Raw genomic sequence first — 26,092 nt, forward strand, 5'->3', positions numbered from 1 at the left:
TTACAAAATCAATATTTTCATCTTTAGAGAGATATTTTTATGCGATTTTTTAGACGTTGTTTCTTTCCTGCCAAGAGGCCATTCTGAATTAATGAGAACTGTCGAAATCAGTTCAGCCGTTCTCGACATATAAGAGATCTTTCAAGCATATCTTCTTTGATAGACATAAATATCGCACATATTTTGCTATATGTCCGTTTTGTTTGATCTTAACATCAATGTAGAGATCAGAAGTAACCTTGTCATGGCTTTGTGATTTCGCCGGGATTTAAAATATTCGCGCTTTAATGAAAAATTTTGAATTTTTTCAACAAAAAATATATGGTCTATTTTACCCGCTAAATATTATCCGATGACCACCCAAATTGGTAGGCTTCTTCCCCGCCCTAAACTCTAGCTACATACGAAATTCCGCGTCGATTGGTCTATAATTGCGACCTGTATAGCTACTGCAAAATCCGACATTTTTTCAGTATTTGGTCCATTTCAACCCCTAAACATTTGGCGATCATCTCCAAAAGAAATAGGCTTTTATTCTGACCTTAACCCCACCTTCGTGCAAAATTTCGTGAAGATCGGGCCATAATTGCGACCTGTAGCGTGATTACAAATTAACATGGACAGACGGACAGACGGACGGACGGACATACATAGCTAGATCGACTCAGCTCGGCGAGCTAGGAAGATCCATATATACTTTCCTATATGGGAAACCAATATTTCGAGGTGTTACATAAATTCTGGCCCAATCAAACTTATAATACCCCCAACACATAGTGTGGTAGGGTATAAATATGGGGTGATTGTATTGACAACCTCCCTATAAAAAATATATTAGTATATAAGATATGAAACCTTATTGTTATTATCATTAAATATATGAAAGATTCAATAAATTAAACAATAATAAAAAAACCAAAACGTGGACGTACATGGCACATTTTCGATACCAAAAGTCCTGCAGACATAATATTGATTTGAGCAAAATTTTATTAGCCTACTTCATTTCGTTCGGAAGCTAAAGTGATTTCCAGAGACCTACGAATATCTCTAAATCAACTTAGAATTGTATGCTGATCAAGAATATATATACTTTGTGGGGTCTAGAATGTATATTTAGAGTTTTTACGAACGGAATGGCAAACTTAATATACCCTCCATATTATGGTGGAGGGTATAAAAAAAATTGAAAACATATATACAAGTGTACATGCAAGGATTCCTTCATTCATCATAAATATTGTGCACCTTAAACAACTGTGTTGGAAAGAATACAACAATAAACCACACAATAAAGAAAACATCGATAAGGGTTAACCACGAAAACCGGCAGATTTGTAAATTGACTACAGTTAAAAGCATAATAGAAGAATATAGGAAATCGCGTCGACTCAGCTACTGGAACAATGAACTGTCAAACCCAATTTTAGAAATTACATTTTTGAATAAAATACTTTTAAAATTAAAATAAAACTGCATAACATTACAACCTCTGTTTGGTGTCGTATAGGAAAACATATACAAATCTACTTATTTTTGAAAAAAAACCTGTAAAATGTTGTGTATATATATATATATATATATATATATATATATATATATATATATATATATAATGCGTTGACCGGGAATCGAACCCGGGGCCCAGTCAGCGAAAAGAACCACGACACACCAGCTTGACGGTTAGCCTACCGCACTAACCGAGTGGATGCTACTTTATTCGCAATATGTAAACATTTTGCATGAAATCACAACAGTTATAGCTCTCTCTCAATAAAACAGCAAAAAATACATTTGGCGCAAAGACAGCTTGAGTTATGCACAAATATAGTCATTCCTATGTTAATAACATACCACGAATGTTTAATGTTAAGTAGCCAGTTCAGGAGAAATTATTTTAAATACATATAATTTCACTAGACTGTATGCCTTCCAGGATCTTTCTTACGGTCCAACATACATTGATATATATGTTGACATCATAAAATATGTAGAAAGTTTGGATAGACTCAGAGGTATATGGTAATTTCTGGTCGAATCTTTTGAAAAGTATTCCATTGCAAACTGTACATTCAGTCAGATTTTGCTGGTCAACGTGGGTTTAAATGAAAAGTGAATCAGAGGGTAATGTTTTTTGAAAAAAAAAAAATAAAATAAATAAATAAAAAAAGTTCCCAAAATAACATACCGATCTGGGACAATAATTTTATTCTTAGCTGTTTTGTGAAAGTTTCTAAGGGAGTATAAAAAGGTTTTTTCGGGATGTTTTATAATATTGTTAACAAATTTGAAATAAAACAATAAAAAAGTAGCTAAGTTCGGCCGGCCCAACTTTTAAACCCTCCATCATTTAGAACGAACGTGGACCTGCAAAGAAAAATTTCCGCATACGCATACTCATTACGAACTTAAAAAAATAGTTCGAAAGATAGCGTGATTACCTGAGCGAAATCGGCATCAACTTTGAAGCTGGCCAATGTGTACACATTTCACATAATAAACTTGATAGATTTTTAATTAACTAGTAAGAATTAAACTATACATATAAATGTGTGCACCATCATAACATAATACATACATATGTATGTAACTCGCTATTGAAGGATTGAATCGATGCTTTTTTAAGTTTCAGAGTAAACAACAAACCAAGTTTTTTTCTATTTAATTATACATTGTTTGATTCAGAGAACGAATTTAGAACGCGATGTTGCCGTAGAGTAATGGTCGAGTTGGTTAAGAGCTACTGCTGGAGCGTGATGGGTTAGGAGTTCGATTCCCGGTGGCGACGTCTATTGTTCAAAGTATTTCACCAGAAATGGTCAAATACCTCGGAAACTATCCGAAAATTCTAAACTTTTTATGATGTCAATGGATAGTGCTCTTCATAAGCATTCCATTGATATGCATGTTGACCCGGAAGAAAGATCCTGGAAAGCGTATTGGCCAATGGAATTATCCTGTTCAAAGGATTTCACCAGAAATGGTCAAATACCTCGGAAACTATCCGAAAATTCTAAACTTTTTATGATGTCAATGGATAGTGCTTTCCATTGATATGTATGTTGACCCGGAAGAAAGATCCTGGAAGGCGTTGTGGGTTGAAAGTATGTCCTGCCAAATACGATGTGTTACTTTGTAACTTTGCAGTTTTTGTAACAATAATTTATGATGTGTAGATATGGCTATTATTTGGCCTTTTTATATAAAAAATTAATATAAATTAATATTTTTAAGAAAAAGCTATATTCGTTTGGCTCTATTAACGTTAACAGAGCGCTGTTATTTTCTATGTTAATTTCGTGGTTTGTGTCTTCGCTAGTTAAATTCGGAATTTATCTTAACAGACTTAAATGTTGACATATCAATCTTCCCAAAAGTTTATACATCTTTCTGTATTCTTATAAAATGGTTGTAAGCCAACGTTTATATCAAAGTTTAGGTCTTTTTCAAAGAAAAAAAGCTTAACTTTACATCTAATATTAGGTTCTTAAAAAATTTCATTATACCCTAATACTACGGGCCAGCAACGCGGTCCGGGTCAGCTAGTCTAATATAATTTTGTTTTTGAATTGTCAATAGATTTTATTTAGATAATTGTATGGCAGGGGTGGGAAATTATTGGCGTTGGGAATATTAAAAAAATCTTTCTCCACTAATAAACAAACGATGTTTTTATAAAAACAACAATAATGGGATTAAGCGTAAATATAAATATATAAATACTACGGCATTACGATATCACACTGTTTCTTTTAGATTTGAGTAAAAGTCAAAATACAGCAAGTGTTGACTGTTAACTGTGTTTTTTATGAATTACTACCTGGCCCAGACCGTTGCTGGTCTGTAGTTTTAGTCTTTAACGCATAGTTTTTAAAGCATAATAATTCACACATCTGGCTGACATAAGTGGCACAATTTTTAGTATAAATTATGACTCGACTAAAGAGAAATAAATATGCAATCCAAAAATGTCAATATAGGTTCACGTACTGAGCGATTCACAGTGTTTCAAAAAACCTGATCCTTTTTTCCAGCCAGAGGTTTTAATTTGAGAGTTGGAATCCCAAATAATATAGCACATTTATTAAACAGTATACATCAACAGTTTATAATAGTCCCATGTAAGATGGTTCTCTACCCCCATATTATCCTAACACACATTTTAAGCCAAATCGATTCGAAAATATAATCAAAATCCTCGAAATAGGTAAAATCAGGAGGAACCTTTATATGGGCGCTACTCCAAAACATTGAGGTGACCTAGAATGTGACCAAAACCGTAGAAATAGTTGAAATTAGCGGATGCCTTCATATGAGGGTTATACCAAAGCTTGGTCCTATACTTATAATTATTTGAAAGAATGTTTTGTTCTTTCTAAAATCTCAAATAACCAACATTTAAGGAATTAAAAAAGGGCTATATCACAATGCTGACCAACATGAAACATATTTTGTACAAATGATTCTTTATGTAACCCATAGGTCTGCATCAAATTTAAAACTCTATCTTAAATTTTGCGTAGTATAGAGGAAAATATTTGAGGCCCTTTGTGTATGTTTAAGTTATATAAAATGGACCCTAAAAAGTTTGACCCGGGAACTCCCATTTTTGGATTTTTATCTACCAATCGAAAAATTGCCCAGCCTCATGATTGTCTAGGGCGCAGTGTAATTACTGATGATAGCACATAGTCCCCGTTTGACGTTACCTATAAGTTAAGGTTACGGGTTCGTTTAAGTGTTCGGAAGGATTTTCCGATGATATGAATCTTCTTCTTACTGAATTTTCAATTCGCTCCACTATTTTGTACAGTACGCATATTACATTGCCTCTTCATATTCGGTAGTTCACTGATTGCAGTCCCAATGAATTTTGCATTGGATGGATTATTTTCATATCTAGTCAATTTTTTGAAGTTTCCGACTTCAGGATCGATAGTAATTTCTAAATAGAAATCCTGGAAATATGACTTTAATTTAACTATTATAAATAAGGTGTCATCGGAGCTTTTGAATGTTTTGATGCTTCGAGAAGTATTTTTTAATCAAAATTGAACATTTTTTTATGGCAACCATATAACGGCATGTACACAAAATAGGCAAAATTTCTCGGGTTTTTTCAATAAGAATTTTCAATTCCAAAACGCATTCTGAAACAATTCTACACAAAATTCCATATCCAAATAGAACAGTTAATACAGTTCTGCAAATTTTCTAGAGACTTTCCTCAAAATTTTCTTTCTTGAAAACATTTTCAGTGTAATTACAAATATCCGAAAGAAAATATGAGTTAAATCGGGCCAGGTATCCTCAACTGAAGTCTTACTAAGCTTTTTTTTTAAATTTTTACATATAGATCGAAAAACGTGGGTGTGGGCAGCTCCTCTGACCCACACAGATACCTAGGCTTGGAGTAAGAGTCAAGATTACGTTGTATACTAACTGTGGAGCAGATATCTTCATTATTTTGGCAAATAGGATTTTAGGTAAATCGAAAAATGGACGTAAAATTGGGCGTGGTCACTTTTTCTTTGCATATAAACCTAACTCGTGGTAGATGTTCCAGCCGTTTTATACTGATAAAATTAATAACGAACAACAATTGGTTATTATATATATATATAGCTTAGAAGTATGCGTGGTCAGTTCCTCAGCCCCAACGTCAACAGTGTCTCGTGTAATAATTTTCAAATCGATATCTTCATTATCTGGCTAATATAAAGATTTTAGATAAATCAAAATAGTGAGCGTAAAAGTAGGCGTGGTCAATATTTTTTTCTTTACAAACCTAACTCGGGTATGACGAACGTTTGTACAAAAAAATATGGAAATCGGTCCAGCCGTTCTCAACTGATTCCATTACCAAAGAACAACAATTGATTTTTATATATATAGATCAGGGTTGGGCATATTGCACTAAATTTTTAGTGCACTAAGAATTAAATAATTAGTGGTAGTGCAATTTTTAATTCCACTACCACTAAAGGGTTAGTGGTAGTGAAAAATAAATCGCACTACCACTAACCCTTTACTGATATTTAAAAAAAATTGCACTACAGCTAAATTTTAGTGGTAGTGAAATTTTAATAGCACTACCACTAAATTTAGCGATTTTTCAAAAAAAAAATTGCACTACCACTAAATTTTAGCGAAACCAAAAAAAAAAACACTATGTATATAAGTATTATACCAGCTATAATGAAGTTTATTGAAGTGAGTAGGGGCAACAATCCAGAATAAATTGTACATATTTATAAAATTTGATTACTTTTCTAAATAGCACTAATTCAGTGCTATTTTTATGAAATACCACTAATTTAGTGCAAGTTTTTTTAAACACCACTAAATTTAGTGGTAGTGCTATTAAAATTTCACTACCACTAAAATTTAGTGGTAGTGCAATTATTTTTCAAATATCACTAAAGGGTTAGTGGTAGTGCAATTTATTTTTCACTACCACTAACCCTTTAGTGGTAGTGGAATTAAAAATTGCACTACCACTAAATGAACAGTGATAGTGAAATTATTAGTGCACTAAAAATACAGCGCATTATGCCCATCTCTGATATAGATAAGTAAATGATTAGCACAGCAGCAGGCTTTTTTTGAAGGAAATGTGATTTATTTATATATTTATTAGATTTGAGTAAAAATAAAAAAAGCTTGTTTTTTTTCAACATACATCAACAGCCCGTAAAATTAAATAAATAAAAACAATGAATATTACTCTTCAAAGTAAGCCGAAACATTTTTATGTGTTTTGGAATTGAAGCAATTATTTAAGCTCTGTTCAAGGTAAGATATTAATTGAACGCATAATGCGACAAAAAAATACAAATCTATAATAGCGGTTCTTTCATAAAAAAAAAACTTTGAATCAACCTTGGATTTGGCTGCTCAATGCATGGTAACAAATTTTATCATATATAAGTCGTTATATATAACTCTCTTTTAAATCATTGGTTTACTTTTTACCTGTTTCTTTGTTGATTTCGAAGAAACCTTCAGGATTCCCTGAAACAATCTTATAAGATATTTTGGTTAATTTGTTAATATCATCATCAGTTGCGTTCAGTCTTATTATGAGCGTGTGTGCGTTACTTCCTTCAAATATATGCGGATAGTAAACTGGCTGAGATGTTAAGGGAACATTGTCATTTACGTCCTCTACTTCAATAAACACCTATGGAATAAATGGTATATTAATATTTATTTTTTGATAAATTCCTAATTCATAAATACCTGTGTACAACTGAATAATGGCACTACAGCTTGATCCTGGGCGCATACAGTGAGCCAGTAAAAATTTTTACTTTCTGCATCCAAGTGAGAAAGTGTACGAATTGATCCTTTAAATATTGGCAAAGAATACATTAGTCACAGTGAAACATTTAGAATATGTTTGGTTATACCTTTGTCGGTTATTGAAAAAATTCCCATTCCATCTCCACCTCGAATATAATAAGATATGTCGGATTCTGGACCTTTGGTGTCAAGGTCCTTAGCTGTTACACTGCGTACAATTGAACCTTTTGGCTCATTTTCTTTAATTTTCCCTATATATACGTAGTCATCGAATTCTGGAGCATATCGATTTTCATTTACATCAATTATTTCTATAACAACTGGCATATCAGAGGATAACGATGGCGTTCCACAATCTACTGCAGTAACTACGAGGTTATAAATTTGTTGTTTTTCATAATCTAAGTAATTCTGTGTCATTATAATCCCGCTGTATTTATCAATTTTGAAAGTAGATGAATTTGTCGTGTCATCTTTAATCGAAAAAAGTATTTCCGAATTTATACCTATATCGAAATCATTTGCTTCTACTTTAGCTACCACTGTACCTCTAGGAAGATCTTCACGGACTTTGAAAATTATTTCCTGGATCCCAAATACAGGAGCATTGTCGTTAACATCGTCAACAATTATGGAAACAAGTGCTTCCGCCGAAAGAGACGGAACACCTCCATCCTTGGCAAAGATTTGTAGTTCATACTCATTTTGCTTTTCCCGATCAAGCAAGTTTATTAAAAATAAACAACCTGTAGTGGAATTTATAGCAAAATTCCTCGTGTCAGACTTTATTCCATAGGAAATCTGGGCATTAACAGTTGCATCGGCATCCGTGGCATTTAGACAGAATACTTGGCTCTCGTTTTTAGTATTTTCAGGCAGATGAAGTCTAATAATAGGCTTTTGGAATATTGGTGGGTTGTCATTGACGTCTAAAATATTCACGCTTAACATTTTTGAATCACTCTTGGGAGGTTGCCCAAGATCGCGCACTGTTATATTCAAAACATAATCTTCCTGGCGCTCTCGATCCAAGTATCCAATTAGTTGAAGTTCTCCACTGTCGGGGTCCACTCTAAAAACTGATTCAAAGTCGCCATCGGAAATACCGAACACTAATTTTCCATTATATCCCAAGTCTCGGTCCTTCGCTCTAAACCGCGTAATCGTTTCTCCTAAGGGAAGACTTTCGTTTACATTCAATGTTAATGGAAAATCAATAAATTCTGGTTTGTGTACATTTTGTCCATATCTGTTTGTAAGCGTAAAGTACCCGTTACTTTCTATTTCGTTATTGGTTTTCATATTGTTTTTTTCCGAAGCAGCTAATATATCAGCCAACTTTTTTGCCACTCCTGTTTCATGACACTCGAAACTACTATAACCATTCTTTAATGCATCCGAATGTTCGATCCTTAAGAGGTCTATTTTGATCATCATCTCGTCCGAAAAGTGTGTTCCGTCCGTTGCAGATACGTTAATGTAACGATGAGAGACTGGAATGTCATTAAGATCACATCCAATTGTTATAACGCCAGTAATTGAATCCATATTAAAACAGCCATCTTCGTTACCAGAAATTAGACGATACGTTATATAATCGCCAACATCAAAATCTATTGCTGATAATGTGAATATATCGGTGCCTATAGGAGCCTGTCGAAAAACTTTTCCAAGACAGTCGACACGTTCAAATTGAGGTCTGTTGTCATTTATATCATTTATGTTAACAAAAACCTCCATTTCAGTCTGCCTTCGGTAAGGAAGTCCCCAATCCGATGCTCTGACTTTTAACTGGTATGATCGTCTCATTACCTCAAAATCAATTAAAGTTGTTGTTCGTATAACTCCGCTAAAATGATCGATGTCGAAGGGCATATCATAGAGATTCGTAATACTATACGAAATATATGAATTTTCTCCGCTATCTTTGTCCCTTGCAAGAACTTTCGTTACGTAAGTTCCTGCCTTTTCATTCTCATTTATATAAACTGTTATATTTTTCTGCTCAAAAATTGGATCATTGTCATTTACATCCAGTACATTAATTTTTACTTTCGCTGATGATTGTTTTCGAACTCCTAAATTTGCTTGATCGATGGCAGAGACAGTAAGCGTGTAAAAGGCAGTTTTTTCAGCATCCAAATACTTTTGAGTATAAAGCATGCCAGTGTCCGGATTTATTTTAAATTCTCCACCTTCATTTCCTCCAACAACTTCAAGAAAAACCAATGCATTTTTTCCGAAGCTGGGATCGCTTACCTTTAAACGAATAACAGGCATATTAATAGGAGCTGTTTCTGGAATGGATACTTCATATAACGGTTTCGTGAAGACTGGAGCATTTTGTTTATCAGTATATATTGTAAAAAGTACATTTTTAGACGTATGTCTTTTCGGAATCCCGTTGTCTTCCACCCTTATCGTTATATTAAAGGTGTTAGTTGTGTTTGCTAGTACAACAAGTTTCTTCAATTGAATATAATATTCCTCTCGCGTTTTTGCTTGGGTTATTTCAAATATTCCGTCTGCATCGCCATTAACAATGGAGACATCGTTTATGTCACCGTGCCTGCCACTATCTTTATCTGAAACCCGAATTATTCCATAAATATTCCTGTTGGCATCAGTAGTTTCATGGATAACAATACTGGAAACAGTCGTGACGTATACATCTGGCGAATGAAGGTTAGTCTGTAAGCAAAACAGCAGTGATATTGGTTATAATATAATTTATAATTGTATAATTTATATATTTTTTTATTTTGTACTGTTTGCGTAGATGAGTGGAAACAAAAACAAAACTGAAATATACTCTGCTGGATGATGCAACATAGGAAACGAAACAGTACAAACCCCTTAAAAACGTTTCCCTGTATATTAACTGATTGCAAATAATGTACAAATTAATATTATGTTAAATTCATTCCTTTTTATTAATTCACTAGCTGGCCCAGACCGAGTTGCCGGTCAGTAGTTTTAGTCTTTAACGCATAGTTTTTAAAGCATAATAATTCACACATCTGGCTGACATAAGTGGCACAATTTTTGGTATAAATGATGACTCGACTAAAGAGAAATAAATATGCAGTTCAAAAATGTCGGTATATGCCACGTACCGTGCGATTCATAGTGTTTCAAAAAACCTGATCCTTTTTCCAGCCAGAGGTTTTAATTTGAGAGTTGGAATCCCAAATAATATAGCACATTCATTATACATCAACTGTTTGTAATAGTCCCATGTAAGATGGTTCTCTACCCTATATTATCCTAACACACATTTTAAGCCAAATCGATTCGAAAATATAATCAAAACCCTCGAAATAGGTGAAATCAGGAGGAACCTTTATATGGGCGGTACTCCAAAACATTGAGGTGACCTAGAATATGACCAAGACCCTGGAAATAGTTGAAATAAGTGGATGCCTTCATATAAGGGTTGTACCAAAGCTTGGTCCTATACTTATAATTATTTGAAATAATGTTTTGTTCTTTCTAAAATCTCAAATAACCAACATTTAAGGAATTAAAAAAGGGCTATATCACAATGCAGACCAACATGAAACATATTTTCTACAAATGATTCTTTATGTAACCCATAGGACTGCATCAAATTTAAAACTCTATCTTAAATTTTGCGTAGTATAGAGGAAAATATTTGAGGCCCTTTGTGTATGTTTAAGTTATATAAAATGGACCCTAAAAAAGTTTGACCCGGGAACCCCCCTTTTTGGATTTTTATCTACCAACCGAAAAATTGCCCAGCCTCATGATTGTCTAGGGCGCAGTGTAATTACTGATGATAGCACATAGTCCCCGTTTGACGTTACCTATAAGTTAAGGTTACGGGTTCGTTTAAGTGTTCGGAAGGATTTTCCGATGATATGAATCTTTTTCTTACTAAATTTTCAATTCGCTCCACTATTTTGAACAGTACGCATATTACATTGCCTCTTCATATTCGGTAGTTCACTGATTGCAGTCCCAATGAATTTTGCATTGGATGGATTATTTTCATATGTAGTCAATTTTATGAAGTTTCCGATAGCAATTTCTAAATAGAAATCCTGGAAATATGACTTTAATTTAACTATTATAAATAAGGTGCATCGGTTTATAAAAGTTAGGGACCCCATAAATTATGTTAAAAAAGTAGAAATCTTTGTCGATTAAATTATGGCATGTTTTTGTTACAATTTCTACCGAATGAACTCTAATTTGACATTTAATGTTTTGAGTATTGTGAAATCAATACCGGCAATAACTGTTTAAAAGCGCGTTGAGCTTTTAAATGTTTTGATGCTTCGAGAAGTATTTTTTAATCAAAATTGAACATTTTATTATGGCAACCATATAACGGCATGTACACAAAATAGGCAACATTTCTCGGGTTTTTTCAATAAAAATTTTCAATTCCAAAACGCATTCTGAAACAATTCTACACAAAATTCCATATCCAAATAGAACAGTTAATACAGTTCTGCAAATTTTCTAGAGACTTTTCTCAAAATTTTCTTTTTTGAAAACGTTTTCAGTGTAATTACAAATAACCAAAAGATAATATGAGTTAAGTCGGTCCAGTTATCCTCAACTGAAGTTTTACTATGCTTTTTTAAAATTTTTACACATAGATCTTAAAAAGTGGGTGTGGGCAGCTCCTCTGACCCACACAGATACCTAGGCTTGGAGTGAGAGTCAAGATTACGTTGTATACTAACTGTGGAGCAGATATCTTCATTATTTTGGCAAATAGGATTTTAGGTAAATCGAAAAATGGACGTCAAATTGGGCGTGGTCACTTTTTCTTTGCATAAAAACGTAACTCGTGGTAGGACGAACATTAAAAAAATATACCAATCGTTCCAGCCGTTCTCCACTGATTCAATTACCAACGAACAACAATTGGTTATTATATAAATAGATTAGAAGTATGTGTGGTCAGTTCCTCAGCCCCAACGTCAACAGTGTCTCGTGTAATAATTTTCAAATCGATATCTTCATTATCTGGCTAATATAAAGATTTTAGATAAATCAAAATAGTGATCGTAAAAGTAGGCGTGGTCAATATTTTTTTTTTAAACCTAACTCGGGTATGACGAACGTTTGTACAAAAAATTATGCAAATCGGTCCAGCCGTTTTCAACTGATTCCATTACCAACAAACAACAATTGATTTTTATATATATAGAGTATGCATACAGTGGAAAAAAATCGTTTGGCACCGCAAACGTTTGGAAACGTTTCCTAGTGATTCGTTCAAACGATACAGTTCGGCAACACGCAGCCAAAATTCTTTAAGGCAAGCGTAATGTTTGTGTACGTCTGACATCGAAAAGTTTGTGGTTTTGTTTTGTTTTGTTTGAAGTACAAAACGATTGAAAACCCAGTAAAGAAAGTCTTAAAGTCGGGCGGGCCGACTTTATGATACCCTACACCACTTTGCTAATTTAGTAGAGCTGCACATAACAATTAAAAGTTTTTATGGGAGAATTCAAACATACACGCTATGATTATAATTATAATTTAAAGTTCAAAGGACTAAACATGCCGAAGAATTTGTATCTTTTAAATTCGGATTTGTATTGACCATTTGGTGCACAATTAATTTGAAATCGGATAAAGATATATGTGGGAGCTATATCCAAATCTGAACCGATCTCGGTAAAATATGGCAAAGGTATTTCTGAGCTGTATTTGATATATTTCCCTGAATATCGTTGTTACGGAGTGCATATTACTGTTGTGGGTAACAAATATAAAAAATCGGATGAACAATATATATGGGAGCTATCTGAACCGATCTTCACCAAATTTGACATACTTGCTTCTGGACTCAATTCGGTCGTAAGTGCCAAATTCCATCCCATTTGGACAAATATTAGACGTTTGGTGCACAATAAAAGGTAAATCGGACGAAGTTATATATGGGAGCAATATCCAAATCTTAATCGATCTCCATAAAATTGAGCAAATGTATTTCTGAGCTGTATTTGCTATATTTCCCCAAATATTGTTGTTACAGAGTGCATATTACGGCAGCGGAGGCCAAAAATAACAAATGGGATGAACAATATATATGGGAGCTATAGCTATATCTGAACCGATTTTGGCATATTTATTTTAAGTCCTAATTTGGTTGTATGCGTAAAATTCCATACTATTCGGGCTGATATTACACGTTTGGTGCACAATTAAAGGCAAATTGGACGAAGATATATATGGGAGCTATATCTAAATTTTTACCGATTATCTCCAATTTCAATAGGATTCGTCCTTGGGCCAAACAAATGATCTGTGCAAAATTTCATCTGGATAGGGCGATAAATGCGATCTGTACTTTGTTTACAAAAATACATGGACAGACAGACGGACGGACGGACATGCATAAATCGACTCAGAATGTGATTCTATGCAGATCATCAAAAGGAACTATGGGTCTATCTCGTTTCCTTTTGTTACAAACAAATGCACAAAGACATAATACCCTGACCACTTTGTGGTGTAGGGTATAAAAATAAAAGTTTGTGACTTCGTGTGAGCGGTACGTTATTCGTTTCGTTTTTTCGCTCGTTACTTCCGATATTCGGCATCTTAATAATTTTAGTAATATTTTAAACGGAATTAGTACCTCTCTATATTCAATATTTTAATGATTTTTGAACAATTTTTTCAACGGAATTGTTCCCAATTTGATATTCGTATTTTATAACAGATTTTACCTCTTGTGGGTGAACATAGTCTGTGAAGGTCCACGTTTTACTACAGCATCCATATAACGGTACCTTCGAGTATTAAATCGTCGAAATACTGGGCGATTTAAGCCACATTTTCTAAAGAAATTTTCTAAAATCTTGTATTTGTAGTTCGTAATAGATTCTAGCTCCGGTGGCAGAATATTGTCTATAGAGGTCCATTTTATTTTAGAGCCCCAGTAAAACGATACCTGCAGATATTTTGATGATCCTACATTTACGTATCTTAACAAATTACTGAGATGAAAATGGTAAGTGGGGTTGGCGTTGGAAAGTAAACTGCATGGAAAATGCTGAAATGTATAAAAACTATGATAGATGCACTATTGAGCTGTTAAAATTATTTCAGTGACAGCTGATTATATTGTTTACAAGCGTACAAAAGCATTTTGGTGAGAATTTTCCAGAAAAAAAAAGTTATTCGTGATGGAATTGAAGCATGATAGTGTGATTTCTTTATATTTGGCTGGAAAACCGTAAGTGGCTATCGTTAAATCACTCCAGCATTTAAATGTGAACAAATCTTAATTGCCAGCCAATACATATTTTTTATAATTATTCCTTTTTCATAAAAAGATGTAGTCGTTTTGTCTTCAGATTTTAGAAGGTTTTACAAAGGATAAATTATTTTTCTGGCTTTACTCAAATTTTGGTTTTTTATAGACAATTTTTGTAATCTTTCCTTCCATTCATTGAGAATCAAAATACAAAATAATAAGTTTGTAAAAAACATTTCCTAATTAATATTAGGAAATGCCATTATTTTATTTATTTTATTTATTTATTTTCAATTAGTACAGAAACCTAGCCAACAGGGCCATGGACGGTTCAAAAAACTTCTATACATGACTACTCTAAAATTATTATAATATCCTTAATCCTAAAAGAATTACTTAAAATTAAACACTAAAACAAATTAACAAAAAATGAATAAAATTAACAATTGATTGATGGTTCCAAGAACTCCTATACATGACTACTCAAAACTATTCATAACATCCTTAATCTTAAAAATAACATTAAAAAAATAACAAAAAAAAAAAAAAAAAAAAAAAGATTAGCAAAAATCACAATTCATTGAAGATTTAGATAAATCAACTATGCAAGGAAAAAAACAAATTAACACAAGAAAACTATATATTTTAAACAATATTGAAATGAGCATATAATTTACGCCTATAACATTTTAGGGAAGAATTGAATGTCTTAAGATTAGGTGGCAGATTGTTGAAAATGCGAGCAATTCTTACATAGAAGGATTTTTCCAACAGAGGAGTCAAGCGTGGTATAACAATTTGCAGGTTCCTTACAGATCTCGAAAACTTAAAAAGGTCCAAAAGAGTAGAAGATGTCCTCAATTTAAAATGTTTGTAGAAGAACAACATTGACCTTAAATTCACAAAACACTCAAACGAACAACCAAGAAACTCTTTCACAGAAGGAGATATATGATCACGACGTTTGACACAAAAAACATATCGCATTACTCTATGAAACAATAGTTTTAACTTACGAAAAACAAAACCGTAGCTACCCCCAAAAATCTCAATACAATATAAAAAGTGAGGCATTATTAATGCATGTACCAACTGAATTCTAATCTTCTTAGGCAAAACTATGTCCAAGCAGTACAACTTCTTTAAAATAAAGTTAACTTTGGACACTAAAGAATTCACATGCACATCAAACACCAAACCAGAATCAAGAAACAAACCAAGACATTTCATCGAGCTTACAACATTTATAGGCGTCCTATAAATGGAAACTCTAATTGAATCCTCTTGCAAGTTCCCAAAAAACATAACTTTAGATTTTTGAGTATTTATTGAGAGACCATTACAGGACAACCAAGTTACCAACATATTAATATTAAAATCAATTGACGACTGCAACACATCCATAAACACATATTCTCCTTTAAACAAAATTTGAATGTCATCAGCAAATGCAAACGACATACAGTTCCTACCATTAATACAACTCAGCAAATCATTAACATACATTATACGTTTTGCAGGGAGAAATTTCCAAAATACCTAAAATTTGGAAGTGCCGTTATATATGGTCAATACTAATAGTGGATTTAACTTCACAAAATTTAGCAGGCAGTGATTTCAAAATGTCAAGAAACTCATGATTGGGTTTGAAATTGTGGTCGAAACCTTCAAAATACCAAAAATCAGGAAGTAACGCTATATGGGGGCCTCACCGAAACGTGGACCGTTATGTCCCATTTTTAATGCCAAACATATTAGAGGTAATATGAATGTCTGAGCAAAATTTCAGAGCGATAGAATGCTTTCCCGAATTAATCTCCAGACGGAAGAAAACAGCAACATCAGCAGAAATGGTTCGAAAAGTAAAGAAGCGACTTGATCGAAACCCGCGTCGCAGTGGCCGAAAAATGGCTCGTGAGCTGAACATATCGTAATATTTCATTCGACAAATATTGAAAAAATTAGCTCGGGGTAAAACCATTGAAATTCCAAAAAGTGCAAGATCTTACACCGCAACAGAAAGAAAATAGACTCAAAAGGGCTAAAGAGTTGCTTCGCTTGGCCGAAAGTGGTGAACTACCGAATTTGGTTTTCTCCGATGAGAAAACATTCGCTATCTAGCAGTTTGTAAACAAACAAAATGATCGTGTTTTCTTGCCAAAGAGGTCAAGTGAAAATGTGCACCTTCGGTTGGCCACAAGAGCTCAAGCGCCGGCCATGGTGATGATGTGGGCCGCCATAACAGCCGATGGTCGCTCTCCGCTCGAATTAACCGTTGCATCAGAATAAATGCCGAAGGGGTGTATTTTGGCCGCAGACCTCGGACGTTCCAAATGGACTCAGCACCATCGCACTCAGCACGCGCCTCCCAAGAATGGTTACAAAATGAGGTATCTTGCTTAATATTCAGCGCACAATGGCCACCAAAATCTCAGGATACCAATCCGTTGGACTATTGTGTTTGGAGCTTTTTGGAAAGCAAGGTTGGCACTAAAAATAGCAAAGTGTCGATCACTTCAATCAAGCGCTTCGCCGGGAATGGGCTAACATACCGCAGAGCAACATTCGGGCAGTGTGTGACGGTTTCATTGGCCGTTCGAAGGCCATAATTCGTGGGAAGGTGACCAATTCGAACAAAACTAAACGTATTCTAAAATTTAACATTTATTTCCGACATTTTTTGCTTTTATTTAAAAAAATGTAAAAACTGTGTCGTTTGACTTTGTTGCAGTTTATCCGCAAATGTTACGATAAAGTTTTAAATTTGGTACAGTCCTATATGTATCAGGTTGGTCTACATTCTGATATAGCCCCCCTCAGATGATATAACCTCTTTCAAATTCCTCAAATTTTGGTAATTTAAGATTTTAGAAAGAAGAAAAGAAAGAAAACTTCTAATCTATCTATATATATCACATAAATTTGTGTTAATTGCTACGCTTATAACTCAAGAACCGCTGATCTGATTTTAACGATTCACACAAAATCGGAATTGTCTCTTGGAAGAAATAGATAAAATCCCAAAAAATCGCGTAAAAATTTGAAATTTGAAAATTTTAATTTTAATTTTTGTGGTGTACTATAGTAATGTTTTATTTTGCATGATTTTTGCAATTTTGACTTACTATTTTGGAATGTACATTTGTAGTGTTTTTTTTTTTTTTTTTTTTTTTTGAATTGAATTGAGCTGATTATGAATATACATATGTATATTCTATGGGGTCTATGACGAACATTTATGGATGTTACAAATGGAATTAAAAAGTGTATAAACCCTCCTTTCCAAGGTGGAGGATATTATAAGCATTAAAGACTAAAAGCTAGTATATATATATATATATATATATATATATATATATGTTCGTCATAGACCCCATAGAATATACATATGTATATTCATAATCAGCTCAATTCAATAAAAAAAAAACACTACAAATGTACATTCCAAAATAGTAAGTCAAAATTTTAAAAATCATGCAAAATAAAACATTACTATTGTACACCACACAAGTCAAAATTAAAATTTTCAAATTTCAAATTTTTACGCGATTTTTTGGGATTTTATCTATTTCTTCCAGTAAGAGCTTTTAGTTTGAGATTTAAAAACCTAAATAATAAAGCAAAATAGGCCCATGTAAAATGGTTTCCTACCAACAAAATAACCTAAACACACATTTAAAGTCAAATCGATTCGAAAATATAATCACAACTCTCGATATAGGTAAAATCAGGAGGTACTTTTATATAAGCGCTACTCCAAAATATTGATATTGAAACATTTCGCGAAGAGATCTTCTACCAGAAGCTAGATGCTAAAATCACCGAATACCTTTACATAAGAGTTATAATGAAGCAGGGTCCTATACTTATAACTACTTGATAGAATTTGTTCTTTTTTCTAAAATCTTAAATTACCAAAATTTGAGGAATTTGAAAGAGGCTATATCATCTGAGGGGGGCTATATCAGAATGTAGACCAACCTGATACATATTTTGTACAAATGATTCATCATGTAACCCCTAGGACTGTATCAAATTTAAAACTTTACCGTAACATTTGCGGAGTATAGAGCAAAATATTTGCGGACCTTTTTGTATGGAAACATTTCCTAACCCCAAGATTGTCTGCGGCGCAGTGTAATTACTGACGATAGCGCATAGTGCCCGTATAACGGCACCTATGATTTAAGGTTTCTTTTAAGGGCTCGGAAGAATTTTCGGAGTATATGAATCCTTTTCTTACTATATTTTCAATTCACTCCACTATTTTGTAGTCCGCATATTACAGTGCCTTTCATATTCGGTATTTCACTGATTGAAGTCCCAATGAATTTTGCATTTTGAGTTCTCATTGGATAGATTATTTCAATCAAAATTCAATCAAATTTCTAATCAAAATTCGAAATTTGGGTATGGCAACCATATAACAGCATGTATAGACATAGACAAATGAAAATATAAACAACGAAATGCTCTCACCGTTCATCTTCGAAAAAAATCGGATTAGCAGATGTCGTCAATGTCGTTACAGGGGTTTGAATGGGAATTTTTAAGATTTTAAAGATTGTCTGCGGCGCAGTGTAATTACTGACGATAGCGCATAGTGCCCGTATAACGGCACCTATGATTTAAGGTTTCTTTTAAGGGCTCGGAAGAATTTTCGGAGTATATGAATCCTTTTCTTACTATATTTTCAATTCACTCCACTATTTTGTAGTCCGCATATTACAGTGCCTTTCATATTCGGTATTTCACTGATTGAAGTCCCAATGAATTTTGCATTTTGAGTTCTCATTGGATAGATTATTTCAATCAAAATTCAATCAAATTTCTAATCAAAATTCGAAATTTGGGTATGGCAACCATATAACAGCATGTATAGACATAGACAAATGAAAATATAAACAACGAAAAGCTCTCACCGTTCATCTTCGAAAAAAATCGGATTAGCAGATGTCGTCAATGTCGTTACAGGGGTTTGAATGGGAATTTTTAAAATTTTAAAGATTGTCTGCGGCGCAGTGTAATTACTGACGATAGCGCATAGTGCCCGTATAACGGCACCTATGATTTAAGGTTTCTTTTAAGGGCTCGGAAGAATTTTCGGAGTATATGAATCCATTTCTTACTATATTTTCAATTCACTCCACTATTTTGTAGTCCGCATATTACAGTGCCTTTCATATTCGGTATTTCACTGATTGAAGTCCCAATGAATTTTGCATTTTGAGTTCTCATTGGATAGATTATTTCAATCAAAATTCAATCAAAATTCGAAATTTGGGTATGGCAACCATATAACAGCATGTATAGACATAGACAAATGAAAATATAGACAACGAAATGCTCTCACCGTTCATCTTCGAAAAAAATCGGATTAGCAGATGTCGTCAATGTCGTTTCAGGGGTTTGAATGGGAATTTTTAAGTCACTCAATTCAAAAACGGGCCAGCTAGTATATATATATATATATATATATATATATATATATATATATATATATATATATATATATATATATATATATATATATATATTACGAATGTGAGGGACTTACACCCCAAATCGGATGAATCATATATATGGGAGCTCTACCTATATCTATACCGATTTTCACCAAATTAGAAGTACTTCCTTCAGGGTTGAACTCACTCAGATGTGTCGAAATCCACCCATACTGGATACATATTAAACATGTGGCGCAATGAAATTTAAATCGGACGAAAATATATATGGGAGCATCGAAATCTTAATCGATTGCCAGATAAACTTCCACACTGAACCTGGCTGCGTGTACCTAAATTGATTTGATTCGGGCGGATATTACGCATTTGTATTGTATTGTGCACTACTTATGTATTGTGCACTACTTATGAAATCGGACGACACTATGTATGGGAGATAGAGCTGCAAAACTATCGATAGTATCGATAGATATCTTTTTTGAGGACTATCGATGGGGTTTTTCACTATCGATACTATCGACAAATTTGAACAAGGTAGCTTGTATCAGTCTTTTTCACAGGCCGTCTGTACATTTTTATATTTTAATACAAATAAGTAATGTGAACAGACGCTAGCAGTAAGTGTTTATCAAAATGTAATTTAAAAACTTGTTCAACAATTATTATTTTTCAATTTATAGATCACAAACACAAGTTTATTAGGAAATTGAAGGCTTAAGAGAAATGGAGAGGTATCTGCAAATATTAAATGGTAGGTATTATCATATTTGTTTAATGTACATGGGCACTTACATTTACATCACATATGTATATAGAAAGTCCCAACGAAAATACTGAGGAAGACAGTGATGATGGGGAACCTATTCCCAAAAAGACCCGTAAGCAATCTTCGGATGTTTGGACGTATTTTGAAGCGGTTAAGGAAAAAATTGTGCTAAATGCCGTTTATGTGGAAATTTTTATAAAACCAGCGGCAATACAACGAATCTATTCGACCACCTTAAAAGATCACATCCGGGCTTCAAAGAAGTTGAAAAACCGACCAATGTCATCACGTCTTATTTAAAACAAAAAGACACATACGGCTTAGAATCGGAGCGCAAGAGGAATCTGGATAATGCTCTTATGTTCATGGTAGCTATCGACGTGCAGCCGTTTAGCATAGTGGAAGATAGAGGTTATAGAGATTTCCTACTCTTTACCATCACGTACGACACTACAAAATAAAATGATGGTTGAAATGTATAACGCGCAAAAAAATTAGCTACATTCGATTTTAAATGAAATAGAGCACTGTGCAATCACAACAGACTGTTGGACCTCCCGTTCAAATGAGGGTTATCTGACAGTTACTTGCCACTTTATTACAGAGGATTTTTGTTTGCGTAAAACTTCTAACGGCTACTAACCACAACGCAGAAAACATTTCGAAATCATTACAATCAGTCTTAGATGAGTGGGGTGTGATGACGAAGGTTACGTCCATTGTCACTGATAACGACAGTACCATGATCAAGGCTTGCGACTTATTGCAAAAGAAACACCTTCCCTGCTTTGCACACACAATGAATCTTGTAGTGCAGGATTGTTTAGCACAAAGCAATATAAAAGAAATTTTGGCAAAATGTAAGAAGATTGTGACATATTTTAAAAGCAGTACAGTTGTTTATGAACAATTTAAGGCGGCACAAGGTAGGGCGAAGCCACATAGTTTACTTCAAGAAGTACCCACCCGATAGAACAGTGCCTTGAAAATGATTGAGAGAATTTTGGTCACAAATGCTTGGATTTCAAACATACTTTTAGCGACACCAAAAGCACCACCACCCCTAACAGTAGATGATATCGCAATACTGAATGATATAAAAGAGTTATTGACACCTTTTGAGACAGCAACGACCCAAACATCGTCCAATTCTAATGTTACAATATCACTTATCATTCCAATAACGTGTGGTCTTTTTCAAGCACTTGACGAAGTTAAATCACGTTTAAATACCCTTGAAGGACAACAGGCTTGTACATTCCTTACAGAAAAAGTGAGAAAGAGACTTTTTCCATATGAAGAGCGATCTGCAGCAAGACTAGGAACATTGTTAGATCCGCGTTTTTAAAAGGAAGGCTTTTTATCAAAAACTAATGACGATAATGGGTCCCAACTTTTGAAAAATGTACTGAGCTTCATAAGCCGAAGTACGACGTTTGAGCACAATATAGAACCGTCAACTTCTAAATCTGTTCCAAATAAGCAACCGCAGCCACCACTTTTAAATTTTGTTTGTAACAAAATAGCCAACAAAATGAGAAGTCATCAAGTAGATGCTATAATATCCCTCCGGCAATATTTGGAGAATGAAAATTCACCGATGGATAGCGACCCACTGCTGTATTGGAAGGTAAAAATATACTTATGTAATTTATCATACAACTAATAAATATATATATACACTGGTGGCCAAAACTAAAGCAACTTAAATCGAAAAGACAATAAATGTCCTGTAACTTTTACAAAAATAAACAAATCGTAATTATTATTCCAGTTTTAAATGAGGGGTTTAATTCACTTTTAAGAAACTAAAAATACAAAAATAATTTTGAACGAAAAATAATATGTGGAAAACTAAAATGACCCAATTTTTGCTTGGTCAAAACTAAAGCAACTTTTGATTTTTTATTTTAAAATAATTAAATTTTGGCTAGTAGTCGATAGCATAACCATTATTTTCCAGCCAGCTGCACACCTACGAGGCATTGAATCTATAGCACGCTCAATTTGATCTTTGGGTGTGCCTTCCCAGGCACCCCGAATTCTTTAGAAAATGTTGTGCTTATTTATTTCCGAATCTCTCTTGATCTTCCTACCTACGATACTCCAAAGGTTTTCTAAGGAGTTTAGGTTAGGTGATTGTGCCGGCCATAACAAAACATGAATTTTTGACTCCCGCAACCAATATTTGACAAGTTTTGATACAAGTTTGGGATCATTGTTATGCTGAAACACCCAAATCAGCTGAATATTTTACTCAGCGTAAGAGAACAACGTGATATCCAACACATCTTTGTAAACAAACCGATCCACAACTTCCTTTATTTTATGGATAGAAAAAAGAAAAACAGCGCCACGCCATTTTTGACCCTCCCTCATGTTTCACTGTACCTTTGCAACACTGCGGCTTGAGTCCTTCATTTTTTGATTTTCTCACCGTAAAATTTTTCACGTCTGAGCCTTTAATATTAAACGTAGACTCATCCCAAAAATAATGTTTTTTCCATTGAGCTTAATTTCACTTAATATTATCATTTCCGAAAGCCTTTTTGATTTTTTCAGATATAAGTGGTTTTTTGATGTCTTACGAGCATGCAGACCAGCTGCCACTATTCGTCTACGCACTGATCTCGAGCTTATATCCAATGATTGCTCACCAATCCAGTTGAACTCTTAAATAGTTGTTTTTTATTTCTCTCACAATTTGTGGATCAGTACGGGCTGAAGTTTTTCACGGCCTTCATCCGTTATAGACTGTTACTACTGATCCAGTTTCAAAAAACCGACTTAGTATACAGAAATAATTATGAAATCACATAAATATTTATGAAATATTTCTCGGAAATTATTTTCTGTGATATGTTGTTTTGATAGTCACTGATAATTTGCTGTTTTATTAAGGTACTATATTTGCTTTTAGCCATTTTTAAAATTTTTTTTGGCCAGTACTTAAAAAACGAAAAGAAAAACACATACTGTTTTAAAAAACTTCTCAAAAAGGATTTATGACAAGCGAAATTGTCGAAGGAAACAAAAAGCGATAAATATCACAGTAAAAACAACTGAAATTGCAGCGGTTATATGAATGTACAACATAGTTGCTTTTGTTTTGTCCAAACCAAAATCGGGTGAATTGACTTTACCAAACATTATTTTTTATATAAAAATGAAATTTGGTTTTATGTTTTAGGTTTTTAAAAAGTGAATAAAGTACCTAATTTAAAACAAGAAAAACTTTCTCATTTTCTTAATTTTTGAAAAAGTTACAGTTGCTTTAGTTTTGGCCACCAGTGTATATATATCGTTGCAGAATATTGGAATTGATATGTCCTTAATCAAATCCTGTGCCTTAAGGTATTTATGCATACCGGCAACTTCTATAGAATCTGAAAGGATTTTCAGTAAAACTGGATCTATAATTTCAGATAAAACCAAAGACTGTTGATAAACTTTTATTTATTAATAAAAATTCCTGGGTAATATCCAACATGAAATAATTTGTACCTCTTGAATTAATTGTACCTCTGTAAAAGACCTCATATTTTCATTATTTATTTTTTTCTTTGTTTTTTTTTTATTACTTGGTGAATTTTATCGTAATATTTAAACATACAAGTACATATGAAATGTATTTTATAGTACATGATATATATTTTTTTGAAGAGAAATAAAATGAATTTAAATTTACAAAAAAATAGGTCTCTTATTTAAATAATATCTGGCTAAAAAACTTTGCAAAAATGACCTATCACTATTCACTTTTAATAAGATTTAAATTAAAACGTTGGCAACAAATTTATACAAACCTACTTTTTCATTCGATAGTATCGATATTTTTGTTAAAAATATCGAAACTATCGATGGTCGGGATATTGATAGTTTTGCAGCTCTAATGGGAGCTATATTCAAATCTGATTCGTTAATTACAATTTCCATAGATTTTCAATTGGATGATTCTTTCTCTTTTTATAAAGTAAAATATTTTCTTTGTATCAAATGACATTACCCTCTTAGTCATAAGACTGACGTTGCAGAAAAGCGAAATAGAGACATAAATAAAATTGGTCGTTTAGTATCATGTTTTCAATCTTTTATTTTACTCTTCTGACTTATCAACATCCAGCACGTATATTCGAATCCTTATATTGTAAATTTGTTACATTAAGCTATTTAACTACTATAAAAAGTGTAGTATAATAATAAATAAATAGGGTGCAAAAGGCACGTCAAATCCCATTAGCGTTGCTATATTCTCAAACAAATTTTCTCCAATATTCATAATTAGAAAAAGTAAAAAAAGCAGTAAGTTTGGCCGGACCGGACTTTGAATACCCTTCACCATATGAAACAAATTAGGACATTTTCAAAAAAAATTAAAAAACCGAATATCGGCAGGTGCCGATATATGGGCCTTCCCAAGGTGGAGTGTATGATAACGTGCAACCTTTGGAACATGTATTACTTCACTATTTTTTAATATTATCGTCTAATTTTTGAGTAATTTTATTAAAATTCCAACTTAATTCATGTATTTTCCTTTACAATGCTATTAATTTATTAAAACATTTTCTAGTACTAAAATTGTACTCAGTAACGCCGACGGGTGCGAAAACGCACCACCCCCTGCACGAGCAAGGGGTAGAGACAGGGGGCTGAATTTTTGTGCGCGGAATATGAGTGACATTATGGCATCCTCCACTAAGTTTCAACAGTTTTCTTCCTACAAATAAGGGAGCCGGCGTTAATGGGTTAAAGACCAATAGTTAACAGTTATTGCCGGTGTATATTTTATAACACTGAAAACTTTAAATGTCAAATTACAGTTCAATCGGTAGAAATTGTAACAAAAACATGCAGAAGGACGAATGTTTAATGGTAGTATCATAACTAAATGAGACGGCATATTCCAATCATCCTGAATATTGTTTAAATTTTCAAAGATTGACCTAATATTGTGCATTAGTTGCGTTTGCTGACGGCCGCACACATAGACGGATATAGTTTAATTTACATAGGATACTAGCTGAACCCGGTGCGCTTTGCTACCCCTTCTGAATTTATATCATTCAAAATACTATATACGAATATTTTGTGGCTTTAAAAAATAATAAAACAAATTCAAGAATTTATTTATTGTAAGACTTTAATGCGTAAACAAACAAATCTCTGCACACACGAAGAGTTTGTCCTTCGGATTTATTAATTTCATAGCAAAAAACGGTCTTCACTTGATTGAATTCAGTAAAGTAAAATTTCTCTGATTTAGATTTGATGGCGAAACATGATGTTCATTTATCAGTACACGTGATG

The 26,092-nt window shown here is 33.4% G+C and overlaps 1 protein-coding gene and 1 long non-coding RNA gene across 7 annotated transcripts in view; one reads left to right on the top strand and one right to left on the bottom strand.

The window, feature by feature from the left end:
• The window catches only part of LOC101900172 (fat-like cadherin-related tumor suppressor homolog), a 466,944-nt gene that overhangs the window by 417,356 nt on the left and 23,496 nt on the right, over positions 1-26,092 (bottom strand). For all 6 annotated transcript variants that reach the window (XM_059129200.1, XM_059129194.1, XM_059129199.1 and 3 more), the window contains 3 exons: positions 7,413-9,996; positions 7,243-7,349; positions 6,976-7,183 (listed from right to left, as the gene is read on the bottom strand). In XM_059129200.1, coding sequence (XP_058985183.1) covers positions 6,976-7,183; positions 7,243-7,349; positions 7,413-9,996 — 2,899 coding nt within the window. The remainder of the gene's footprint in view (positions 1-6,975; positions 7,184-7,242; positions 7,350-7,412; positions 9,997-26,092) is intronic.
• On the top strand, positions 20,257-21,432 carry LOC131805680 (uncharacterized). The gene is made up of 3 exons (XR_009343769.1): positions 20,257-20,633; positions 20,697-20,767; positions 20,832-21,432. It is a non-coding gene; the product is annotated as an uncharacterized LOC131805680 (long non-coding RNA).

The sequence above is a fragment of the Musca domestica genome, unplaced genomic scaffold (genome assembly GCF_030504385.1).
Source record: "Musca domestica strain aabys unplaced genomic scaffold, Musca_domestica.polishedcontigs.V.1.1 6, whole genome shotgun sequence".
Classification (NCBI taxonomy): domain Eukaryota; kingdom Metazoa; phylum Arthropoda; class Insecta; order Diptera; family Muscidae; genus Musca; species Musca domestica.